The 12401-nt window shown below is 36.7% G+C and overlaps 2 protein-coding genes across 2 annotated transcripts; one reads left to right on the forward strand and one right to left on the reverse strand.

Moving 5' to 3' along the window:
* The first annotated feature begins 2989 nt into the window (after positions 1-2989).
* Positions 2990-5058, forward strand: LOC122137792 (E3 ubiquitin-protein ligase CCNB1IP1-like). The gene is made up of 3 exons (XM_042726730.1): positions 2990-3285; positions 4552-4739; positions 4937-5058. The coding sequence occupies exons 1-3, from the start codon at positions 2990-2992 to the stop codon at positions 5056-5058; spliced, it is 606 nt and encodes a 201-aa protein (XP_042582664.1).
* ttc5 (tetratricopeptide repeat domain 5) lies at positions 4506-11943 on the reverse strand. The gene is made up of 10 exons (XM_042727086.1): positions 11793-11943; positions 11315-11447; positions 10927-11138; positions 10292-10445; positions 8511-8602; positions 8335-8391; positions 7997-8143; positions 6666-6880; positions 6382-6526; positions 4506-5733 (listed from the first exon to the last, which is right to left on the reverse strand). The coding sequence occupies exons 1-10, from the start codon at positions 11862-11864 to the stop codon at positions 5614-5616; spliced, it is 1347 nt and encodes a 448-aa protein (XP_042583020.1). The 5' UTR covers positions 11865-11943; the 3' UTR covers positions 4506-5613.
* Positions 11944-12401: the final 458 nt, after the last annotated feature.

Here is a 12401-nt window from a genome sequence, read left to right on the forward strand (position 1 = left end):
TTTTTCACAGTATTACTTTTCTTAAAGCACTTTTCAAATAAATGCAGTCTTAGCGACCCGTAGAGACTTATTTTAAGTACATTATTTTTAATAATGTGTAACATACAGGCAACAAAGAGAACTCAGAAGCGTAAACGCAGGGGAGAGAACAAAACAAAACAACGGTAACTAATTAGAAGTACAAAACGAGGCTTTTTATTTAAAATCTTTTGGACTGAAGCAATGCAACACCTGCTGACTGCAATGTTAGAGCTTGAAAGATCAAAGACCATTTTTAATATAACTCCGACTGGATTCGTCTGAAAGAAGAAAGTCATATACACCTATGATGCCTCGGAGGTGAGTAAAACGCAGCCTAATTTTCATTTTTGGGAGAACTAACCCTTTAAGTCACTATCCCTATGGATTTTAAATGCTTTGCATCTTTTCAATTTGCAAGTAATATATTCCCACCTGTGCATTTACAGATCCCCCTCTAATCATCATATATTTTACAGGTAACAAACCAAAAGATGAGGACAGTAGCTTTGCCATGTCAGCTGTGGTAAATACAGAAACATTCTTCATGAAGATGTGTGAGAGAAGCTTGCAAGGCAAGATGAGAAAAAAATTGAAGGTACCTTTCTTCATTTTCATGGATTTTGGGATATTAATCTATTTTTTGGTAATTGTTAAAGTTGTGTTTTATAGGAGTAAATAGGAGTAAAAAAAAATTGTAAAAATGTTATCTATTATTAAAGCCCAGTGTCAGTGAAAATGGTGTGATCAGGAAATCTGTTTTTTGTAGGAAATCTGAAGGAACATCTCCCAGATTTCTACTATGATGTTGCCCTGAAGATTGAGCTAATTCACCTCTTTGGTGATGCAGATGTGCTCAAAAGTTTACATGCACCTTGCAGAATAAACTGCTTCACCAGAGCAGAAAATGCAATTTTTTAATGTTTCTACCTCTCTACCCTCTTACTGCTTAAATTATTAACATTTTGCAGATAATGCAAGTTGTATATAAACTTTGGACTGCAACTGTGTCTATTGCTTTCACTCAACTGAACTATTTATAATGCCTGGATATGGTTTATAACAATTGTTGTTCTTCTGGGTTTTTGTTTGTTTGTTTGTTTGTTTGTTTTTCTAATTTCCTCAAGGTATTTTTTTTCTGACTTTCCTGCCTCTTTGGAACATTTCTTTTCACACTGTGGAGAGATGGTGTGGAGATTGAATGTGCACCTTCATGATATGTGATGTTTAGTTTCTGTGGAGTTGTTATGGGGCACTTACAGAAAGTTTATTTTGGAGTTCTTTTTGTAATGAATTAATGAATTTATTTTAGTCAAATTTGCATTCCCTATTGGAGTAAGTATGCTGGAGTAAAATTTTAGAAGAAAACTTTCGGTCCTGTTTAATGCTGGTGCTAGTAAAGGTTTGAGAACTAATGGCCTGGTTTCACAGACAGGACTTAGACCAAGCCAGGATCATAGTTCAATAAGGACATTTAAGTCAAAACATTACTGGTGTCCATCTTGAGACAAAACAAAGGCACTGATATTTTTAAAGGTTAGTCAATGCAAATTTCTCTCAGTTGAAATGTAGAATTACATTTTAGTCCGGGGCTAGGCTTAAGCCTTGTCTGTGAAACCAGGGCTATAGGTAACACAGTTTGGTAATGTTTTACAATAAGGTGTCATTTTTTGTACATGGAATGATAATTTTCTTGAAATTGTTTTTGTATTAAGTGTGTGTGTGTGTGTGTGTGTGTGTGTGTGTGTGTGTGTGTGTGTGTGTGTGTGTGTGTGTGTGTGTGTGTTTTAGTAATCCTATACGTTATGGAGAACAAATGACTCCACATGGATAGTAATACCAGTAAATTTTGACATTTTGAAGTCCCCAATGAGGAAACAGGTTTATCCATCAAACAGAATGATGTTTTCTGTGATGGTGAGATTAGATACTTTTGTATGCAAGTATGTAAGTGACATATGTGTTGTGTAGGTGGTTAACTTGTTGTAACTGTGTACAGTGTTGGGTTTTTCTTGTGCATCAGCAAAAAGCGTTTTTGTGTATTGATTTTAGAGATTGTTTTGTCAGTAAATAGTGGGTTTTGCATTTTGTTTGTGTTGATTGTAACTAGGTAATTAAGAGATATTTTTTATTAAAAAAAAATAAAAAATACTAAATTTCAACTTCATTGCCAGAGATATGACATATATTTTAGTTCACATTAATTGCTTATTCAGAAGTACATATTTACCATATTTCAAAGCACATATAAAATATACTAAAGTCCCACTTAAGTGGTTAAAAAATATCACTCAAAAGTTCAACTTATTGTAATTTTAAACTGTAATATATTTGAAATCAAGTACAAATAATATATATTTAGGTGCTCGAAAACATTACATTTAATTCACACTTAAGTGTATTTTTAACTGACATTAAAGTATATTTTAGTTAAAATGAATTGCTTGTCAGTACATTAGTAGTACAGTTTAACAATATTTTAAAGACACTAGCATTATGAACACATAATTGTACATATAAAGATGTACTAAAGTCCCACTTAAGTGGTTTAAAAAATCACAAAGTTCAACTTATTGCATTTAATATACCTTTAAAATGTAATACATTTGAAATGAATTACAAATACAATGTACTTAAGCGGCGAAAATAATATTTAATTTGCACTTACGTGTGTTCTTTTAAAGTAGCTATATTATTTCCGCAATAAGTACACTATATAAAAGTATACTTAAGTGCACTTCTTTTTCCACAAGGGATTGCATAGGCCAATGTATATTCTATTCAATTAAAAAAATAAAATAATTTAAAAAATCTTGGGAAAACATTACTTTTCCCGCGCTGCTAGCTTACAAGTGCACACAAAGCCTAATCGTTTATCGTGTTTCGTCATCAGACTCAGCCCAACCAGCAAAACAATATACATATAGAAATATAATACTTTAAATCTCTGTTTCCTTCCATAAGAACCGCCATGTCTGCATCTAAATTCACCTTGCTGTGTAATTCAAATAAATGCCGGTCAAAGCTGAGTGGATTCACGTGGGTTACGGCCTGCTCTCACGTCTTCTGTGATCAGCACGGTTCAGAGGCGTTCAGCCGCACTCCTGCCACCTGCCCCGCCTGCTCCTCCATGCTCTCGGGCAAACTGGACGTCTTTAGAATCGAGCTGGCACCATCAGAGCAATACAAAGCTATGGTTTTGGTCAGACTACAGCCTGAAACTGTTTTGGAAATCAGTCATAAAGCGCTAGACTTTTGGGCTACCAGGTTGGATGTCTGCAGAAACCGAGAGAGGTTGGGATTAATGCACCTTCCTTCAAATGTTTACTTTTGTTTGTGGTTATTTGTGAATCAGGAGAGGATGCTGATGGAAACTTTTTTAGAAAACTAGCTTCTTTTTATCTCTCCATTCATAAAAACAAAAAAAAAGAACTTAAGTCACCGTCCCACCTGTTGGGACGCTTGGCGGTCTTTTTTGTTGTTGTCCTTTTTCTCTATAAAATCTTTTTTTAAATGATATATCATTTGAAAGCTTAGAAGCCCAAGATTCATCCTGTGAAAACCATTTTGAAATCTGACATTGCGTTACCATGGAAATGGTACTTTCAAATCTTATGGCGGTCTCCTCCCCCTAAGTGGGCGGTGTCAAGTGTCATATTACAAAATGCATTACGGTCTTTTAGAATCAAAACTTTTTTGAATCTTGGCAACAAACATATCATTGGAAAGGTCTGAGTCTCAGGATTCCATATTTGGAGATAGAAGTAAAATTGACAGAGAAATCTAGAAAAAAATTCATTAAACAAAATTCAAAGGAGTTTTGATGGCTCCCAGTGGCTGTTTGTGGTATGATGCCCTACATAAAATCTCAAAGGAACCTCAATTTTTTTTCATATCAACTTCAAATTTGGAACATAACTTATTTAGACACAAGGCATTAATTGTATATAGTTTAGAGTAAAACCTGTTATGTAAAATATTTATAATAAATAAAATTAAATATAGCACATTTTATTTACAGTACATTTAATCTTCTATAACTTTTTGATACTTTAATTGAAAAAATTCTGCTAAAATCTGCTAATTTTCTTCTTTAAAAAGAGACCAACCTTAGGTCTATATTCCAAAGTGTTCATAAATTACAACAGTTTAAGTTTGGATAGTGCACTTTAATGCCTATTTAAAAAAATGGGGGGTGACAGTTAAAGGGTTAAAAAAAATGTATAATGGTTTGCACACAATATTAAGCAGCACAACTGTTTTAAACATTGATAATACTAAATGCTACCATTTGTTATTGCATTACAAACTTCGGCATCACAGGAATAAATGTTTTTAAATATATTTTAAAAAAAAAGAAAAAAACAATTATATGTTAAGTATTTCACAATTTCACTGTATCAATAAAAAAAATGTTTTGTGGTTACACATGTTGGAGTGCCTCTAGCTCACAATGGACAAGTTTAAGACCACAAGAAACATTTAATCAAGTGTGTACAAGTACTTTATTCACAGAAGCATGCAATCCCTCAGTGTCCTCACATTCAACTTTTACATTCTCCAGGTGCTGGAGGAATATAAGCGGAGACACAATGAGGTTTTGGAGCGACTGAATGAACAAAATAGGCAATATCAGAAGCTGCAGGGACTTCTCGACTCACTACGGATGCACACTCTGGGAAAGGGAGAGAAAGATCCCATTTCCCACCCTTTCACTACAGGTCAGGGGAAAAAAGCAATGGGTAGAAACAAGTATAATGGTTCCTTATTTAAACAAATTATTGTAATTGTCTATTTCACCCTACATAAGTAAAATCAGGTCAAGAGTTCTTTATCCCACTGAGAACGAAATTGTTCAGATGTGATCAACTGTTGTAAAGCACAGAATATGAAAAATCATTGCAATTATTGTCATCAGGTTTGGTCAAACAGCGCTCACCGCATAGCAGTCCTTCATTCCCGGCACCAGAAGGTGACAGGTTCTTCTCACTGGGACCAGAAAACGCTAAAACTTTCTTCCAGTTCAGCACACCCACCTGAGACAGAGCCCAATCTTTTATCAAGAAAAACTAAGTTTGACTTGAGTTCCACTAGGATGCTTGTTTCTTTCACTTATGAATTCTGATTTCAGTTCGAACTGCCAAATATAGTTGTTCCTGTTTATTTCTTTGAAGTTGGTTATTTATTGATAAAGCTGTTACACAGTTTAAAGAAGGTGTTATGCTGTAAATACCCGCAACACGTTTCCGCTAATGTAAATGACTTTATTGTGGAAAATAACTCATAATTAAAATATGTGAAAAACTCTACGTAAATTATGTTTATTAGCTGTAGAATCTGCCAAATCGATCAGAGTAAGACTGGGATTTCTTTCTTTTTTTTATTTTCACAACCCAAATATGAAACAGACTGCAGCACAATCTTAACAGTGAATACCCATCAACAAACAAGAGGAAAATTAAAAAAATGAATGATGAAAAAAAAAATATGTACAAAGAGTTTTCCTGTCCTCACAAACAGGAACAGAACAGAATATATACAAACTGGAAAAACACTACCCTCATTGATCTCACTGTACGTCCTCTCTCTGGGTTTTCATTCGCTTTGTGGTTTGTAAGTAACAAAGGCTGCACTTTGGCTTTTCATCACCTGTCTTTTCCCATTGACTATAAGGAGCAAGGGAGAGTCCACACGTATACTTCGGAAGTCATATGACTGTAAAGGGAGAAGCAAAGAAGAAACATAAAAACATCGTATTTATTACACCTATTGTAATGCAAAAAATAATTACAATTGGGTTATTATAACTGTGGCCACAGATAACAGCTGCAAACTTGTTTATATTTGCTTGATTGTGTAAATATGTACACTACTGTTCAAAAGTTTGGGGTCAAGAAGTAAATATAGATTTTAAGTATGCATTAAATCGTTCAAAATACTGTTCTTTTGAACTTTCTATTCACCAAAGTACCAAATAAAGTACCATGTTGTGACTAAATACTAGGCAGCACAACAGTTTTCGACATTGATAATAAGAAATGTATCTTCAGCACCGAATCAGCATATTAGAATGATTTCTGAAAGATCATGTGACACTGAAGACTGGAGTAATGATGCTAAAAATTCAGCTTCGCATCAGAGGAATCAATTACATTTTAAAACATAATAAAAAGAAAACCGGTTATTTTAAATTTTAATAATATTTCACATTATGTTGTTTTTTTACTGTATTTATAATCAAATAAATACAGCCTGGGTGAGCATAAGGGATTTCCTTAATGATCTTAATCTTAATTTGGAATGGTAGTGTAAGCAGCAGAGGTATAAAACTTTAAAGTATAATGAAAAGTTCTGTTTACAAACCTTATCTTTATGCGTTACGCTGTGCCGTTTAACCTGTGGTTCAGGAATGACTACAGTATCCCCTATTAAAACACCCCAGCTGTCTGCTGTATTATACACCATGACTACACAGCAGGTCTCATCACTGTCCACCATGCCAAACGTGCTGCAAGACAAAAACAAGAAAACCATTTAAAAATAAAAACAATACAATCAGCAATATATCAGATATATCCAGTAACCTTCTAGTTTTGTTAGTAAATATTTGTAGAGGTTGTTAATGCAGCAGAAGCATTTAAACTCACAAGGCCATACGGCCCTCTGAGGCCAGGCTGAAGACCACTTTTCCTAGCGCTGCCACCCCACCGTTGTGGCCATGAGTGAGAGAGGAGAAGCTGCGGGGTTCAAGGCTCCCCACGCGGCCCGAGGGAGACCGGAACTGAGGGGAGGAGCACGGGCCCAAAGCTGAGGTACTGAGTGAGGACAGCATGTTACGAAGACGCCGCGCTTTTACTTTTCCCTGAAACACAGAGAGTGTGGGCTGAATGTGATTCCTTATGGACCTCTAGAATATTGTTTTGATGGCACTCTGCTGGAAACAACCCAAAATAACAACCAAACAACCTCTTCGATGAGATTTCATACAATCAGCAGAACTAAATAAAGCTCTGTGCTGCTATCAAATGTTTTTAGCCAGTTTTTCAATAAAATAATCATATACACTGTTAGAAGAAGAGTCAGAATGAGCTTTATTGCCAGGTATGTTTACACATATGTGACCCTGGAGCACAAAACTTAAGTCGCACGGGTATATTTGTAGCAATAGCCAAAAATGCAATGTATGGGTCAAAATTATAGATTTTTCTTTTATGCCAAAAATCATTAGAATATTAAGTTACGGTCATGATTAAAACTCCATATATTTGATTAGTAATATGCATTACTAAGAACTTCATTTGGACAACTTTAAAGGTGATTTTTTCAATATTTAGATTTTTTTGCATCCTCAGATTCCAGATTTTCAAATAGTTGTATCACAGCCAAATATTGTCAGATCCTAATAAACCATACATCAATGGAATTCTTATTCATTCAGCTTTCATATGATGTATAAATCTCAATTTTGAAAAATTGACACTTAAGACCTGTTTTGAGGTCCAGGGTCACATATAAGGAATTTGTTTTAGTGACAGAAGCTCCACAGAATGACAATGACAAGACATGACAAAGATAATAAAAAGATTGTATATAGTGCTGTGAGTTCCAAGATTATCGTTAAGTGTATGTGAGATGGATGGCCTGAGGAAAGAAACTGTATTTAACACACTTTTGTAAAAACAGATGGTCAATTCACAGAGCAAGAGTCCAAATATGTAAATAATATGATTTACACACTAAATTCAACAGAAACTCCAGTACAATATGCAGATTTTGATCATCATTATCCGCACCTGACAGCAAACAGGCTGCCACCTTCTATCTTTCACTTGACGTTTGAGTCAGTTGAGTAAACATTCTCAGATGCTCTCGACACTTCTGTTGTCAATAGCTCAGCTCCAATAGAAATAAACTGAAAATGCCTGTTCTAGCCAGTGTAAACCTTAAAAGTTACGATGTCGTTGTTCATTTCTCTCACCTTATTCTCTATTAACATTATAACCTGGTCTAGGTAATTTAGCAGCTGTTTTTCTCTCTCCCGAGCGTCTTCCCAGCCAGGATCCAGAGCTGCAGCACGCCTGAATCCATCCAGAGCTGAACTGTACATCTCCTCATACTGGAACAACTGGTGACAGAAAGAGTTTCTTAGGTCTGCTTCACACAGTGGAAGTGCAACAGCAGGCTGTTCACCAGTTTAGAATATAAATGTATCTATATATGTAACAAAAAGTGGATAGGTTTTACTGTGACACATTTGCTGGTGCACCCCCACCAGTTTGAAGAAGTGTGTGAGAAAGAAACAGAAAGAACTGTTACCGTAGCTCTGTTGAAGTGGAGGTCAGGATTCATTGAGGATGCTTTGTCGATTTTCTCCTGTAAATATGCACGGATAAAATGATAAGGTAAAAAGATGACAACCAGCTTTGGCGAATTAATATTAAACATACGAATGTTTGGATGATACATGAGTGAGACAAAGAGGAAATACTCACAGCCTGTGCATAGGCACTGAGGGCTTGTTGAGAGAGCTGTGGGTTTTGTCCACTGGTAAAAAACATGGAGATGTACGCGTTCCCTAAAATATCTGTTGGGTCAAAGCAAAACAGTATTAAATAATTTATTCAAATTTTTTTTTTCGTCTCTATTCAGAAATGCTGTTAGGAAACATGCTCTGTTCAGATCGACAGCATGGATATCTGTTGGAGATGGACAAAAGCATTAATTTGGATTAAATTTCACTTAAAAAGCATAGTTCACCTAAAATGGAAAAATTAGTTATCATTTACTCACCCTCATGTCATTTCAAAACTGACTGACTTTCTAAAAATAATTCATTTTAAAGAATGTTATAAACAGTTTGTTTCAAATTCCAGTTGACTTCCACTGTATGGACAGAAAACACAATGAGAACCAAAACTACTTGGTCACCAACATTCTTCAAAATATCTTCTTTTATGTTCCATGGAACAAAGAAAGTCATATAGGTTTGGAAAGACATGAGGGCAAATAACTAATGACAGAATTTTTATTTTTTGAAGAACTGTCCCTTTAAAATAGCGGAATAAACTCCATTTTACAGAATATTCCACTAGGAACACACCTAATAGCCGCGTTTCCACTGTCGGGCCAAAAGCGTGCGTGCTAGTGCGTGCCAGGGCCAGTCGTGTTTCCACTGTCACTTTCGGTGCTTGATCGTGCCTCGTCAGGGCTTCCTCGGGACCGATGGTCAGGGTTTTTTGGCCCGACGAAAACCTTGGGCCAAAGCGGGCCAACTGGGGCTAGAGAAGTGGTTATGAACAAAGGCGGAGTTTCTCCGCGTCTGGAGAGCGTCAGCGCCGTTCATTTCAGAAAGATAACAGCTATAACATCCACATTAAAAACTTTTTAAAATAAGTTGAGCTCAAAACTCACTTTCAGTCAGCAGTGAGTGTTTGAAACAACGCGATCCGATGTGGATTATAATCACCATACGAGGCAGAAATATTTATAAGCGATGCAAAAGACTGCACGCTAGGTATTAACGTTACCATAGTAAACATGGTAAATGTGAGCGTTTGAAGAAATCAGACATCAGCTTCTTAGTCTCTATCACAATCGTGTAGTAACATATTTTATCTGTCATAAGTCCCGTCTCGAGAGTTTAGATCCTCGTAGCCTATGTCATAAAAATATAATAATGGTTTTTGTTCGGGAGCTTTTATAAAAATAGAGAAATTATCATTCATTCTAACTGTGATGTGACTACAAACAGAAACAGTCTCGACTGAATAAGCAGGCTATTTTCATAACGCTTCAGCGTTAAAAATAAATAAATAAACTAGAAATACATTTATTTCTGTGTGATTAATTTTGAGTCGTGATAAATTGATTCATTATGCTCAATGTATCACTTATAGTAAAACATCGATGCTTTTGAATTTGAATATTTAACAAAGCATGCAAACAAAAGGCCGCTCTTATCATGTTCGTTTTGTGATCGCGCTGGTTCCAGTGACTTATTTGTTATTAGTTTTCTGATAAATTCTCTTTGTTGGTGAAATGATGGGGTTGCATGACGTTGTTCCTGAGAGGCGTGTAAAGGGCGGGTTTTAGTGACGCGCAGCGGAGCTTCAGGCTCGACGGTGGAAACGCTGCGCTATTCTGGCCTCGTGCTACTGGCCCGAGGCTATTAACCCCGCCCGGCCCATTTTAAGCCCTGGCTCGCACTGGCCCGACAGTGGAAAAGTGGCTAATGTGTCCTTGTCTGCAATAGCCGTGTATGTAATATACTCACACCACGAAGTCCCATCAGTGACATCGAGTTGCACGGCCTGCCTGGCCAGCTCCACGCTCTCCAGAATGCGTTTGCTCTGCTCCTGTGCATCTTCTTCCGGTGGCAGCTGTCGCAGCACCATGGACAGGCTTCTCAGAGACACTTTATTCTTCCTCTGGATGAAGATAAGACACCAAGAGTTCATCTCTGAGCTTCATGAGCAGCACCATATCAAAACAGACAGACATCCTAAAAGATACTGGGTCTATTATCACTATTATTTGCATGGATTATTGCTTATATGTTACGTGTATTATTTGTTTGCACAAATTTTGACTAAACATTCTGCCTAATTCATCATTTCATCTCTCTTCGGCAAACATAATGCTCTTTAAAATCAAGCAGCAAGAGCCCGTGCCTTCCTCAAAACCAGTTCAAACACAATAAACATCTTTTGCACAGACCTCTCATTACAACTATACATGTTATACAGAGAAACCTAGCAGCTTGCGCTATATTATAAATGATGAAATACATTTAAGCTAATATAAAATTTAATCTTAACATGGTTTTATGCGATTATAATATTGATTGAACCACGGTTATGCACATGTGATGAATGTGACCCTTTGTTCTTGGCTATGATAAAGACTCACCTGCTGCAGTGCACCTGTGAAGCAGGTCTTGGCCGCTGTCAGGTCTCCTTTTTTCCAGTACTGCTCTCCCAGTGTGTTCCAGCCCTCAACCAAACCTGGCTCCAGTTTAACAGCCCGGGACAGACACTCCTCTGCAGTCTGGCTGAACCCCGGAGCCACGTTCAGACACCGACCCCGTTGCAGCAGGAACTGAGCGCTGTGTTTGTACAAATCTGTTGAAAGTATATAACTAATAAAATAATACCAATACTCCTGTGGAATTTATAATGGTGCTGAGACAATAATAAAGGATTCCGGTGTATTTTCCATCCATGTATTTCTAAATTAACCATCAGGATATATTTTATTAAACATTAAAAAAAATTGTGGAACACAAAGAAATCCCCACCTTCTTTTTCTTCCAGCCTCTTAAGTGTCTTTGCCATTTCTTGAGCAACATCCTTCTGTTTCCTTCCAGCATCTTCAACACCATGCGACTCAAAGTAACGGTCCCTAAAGGAGTAAAGATCATCTACCAGCTCCTGTGACAGAAACATGCAATTATTAAACAACTGCACATCTGATCTTTCTCAAAACTCAAAGAGATTGCTTGTATTAAAGCAACAGCTCAGCCAAAAATATATAATTTTATAATTGCATCACCCTGAGAAACACAAAAGGAGATCTCAGACAGACTGCAAGCCCCAGTCAGCACTCACTTGCATTGCATCCTTTTAAATTAGATGACAGCAAATAGTGACTGAGGTCTCTTTTTTCATTTGCATAAAAAAATAAAGTTAAAGATATTCTACTTTACTAACGCTTTCGCTTTCAAAAAGTTACAATTGCACCAAAAGACAGAGCGGAACGAAAGAGTGAGTTCAAACCTTTAACACTCGCAAGTCATCTTTGTCTGTTGTTTTCTGCTCCCCATCATCAACCTCGGCCATCTTTAACATGTAAAGCAGGACCAGAGAATGTCTAATATGGCGAGAAGCTTCACTCTCACTACACTTCCGGCTTCTGAACTGGTTGAAGTTCCAGTCTGATTCCATCTGAGGGCGCTCACAGGACGAGTGCAGAATGAATGGAGGTCAATGGCAGTATACCCCTCAAAATCCACTTTTCTCAGGATATAATTTGAATGTTGTATTAGAAAGGAGATGCAAAGAAATTACACATTGCTGGGTGTTAGATTTTTTAGAGTCACTTATTTGCTTTAAAAAATCTTTTAGAATGTCAATGACGTCATACGTTATACGTTCATTAGCAGAATGCTAGCGTGTTATGGGCAACAACAACTCAACCTGTAAGAAATCGAAAGGACATAAGTACTCCTTCATACAACTTTCGACCTATAACCCATGTTGAACTTGCAAAACCTACAATCAGATCTGAGATTTCTCAACGGCAATCGGGTGAAAGGGACGAATTTAGCCTTCTAGCCCCATAGACTCCCATTCATTTTGCACTCATGGCGATCGCCCCCAGTGGAA

The sequence above is a fragment of the Cyprinus carpio genome, chromosome B7 (genome assembly GCF_018340385.1).
Source record: "Cyprinus carpio isolate SPL01 chromosome B7, ASM1834038v1, whole genome shotgun sequence".
NCBI lineage: Eukaryota > Metazoa > Chordata > Actinopteri > Cypriniformes > Cyprinidae > Cyprinus > Cyprinus carpio.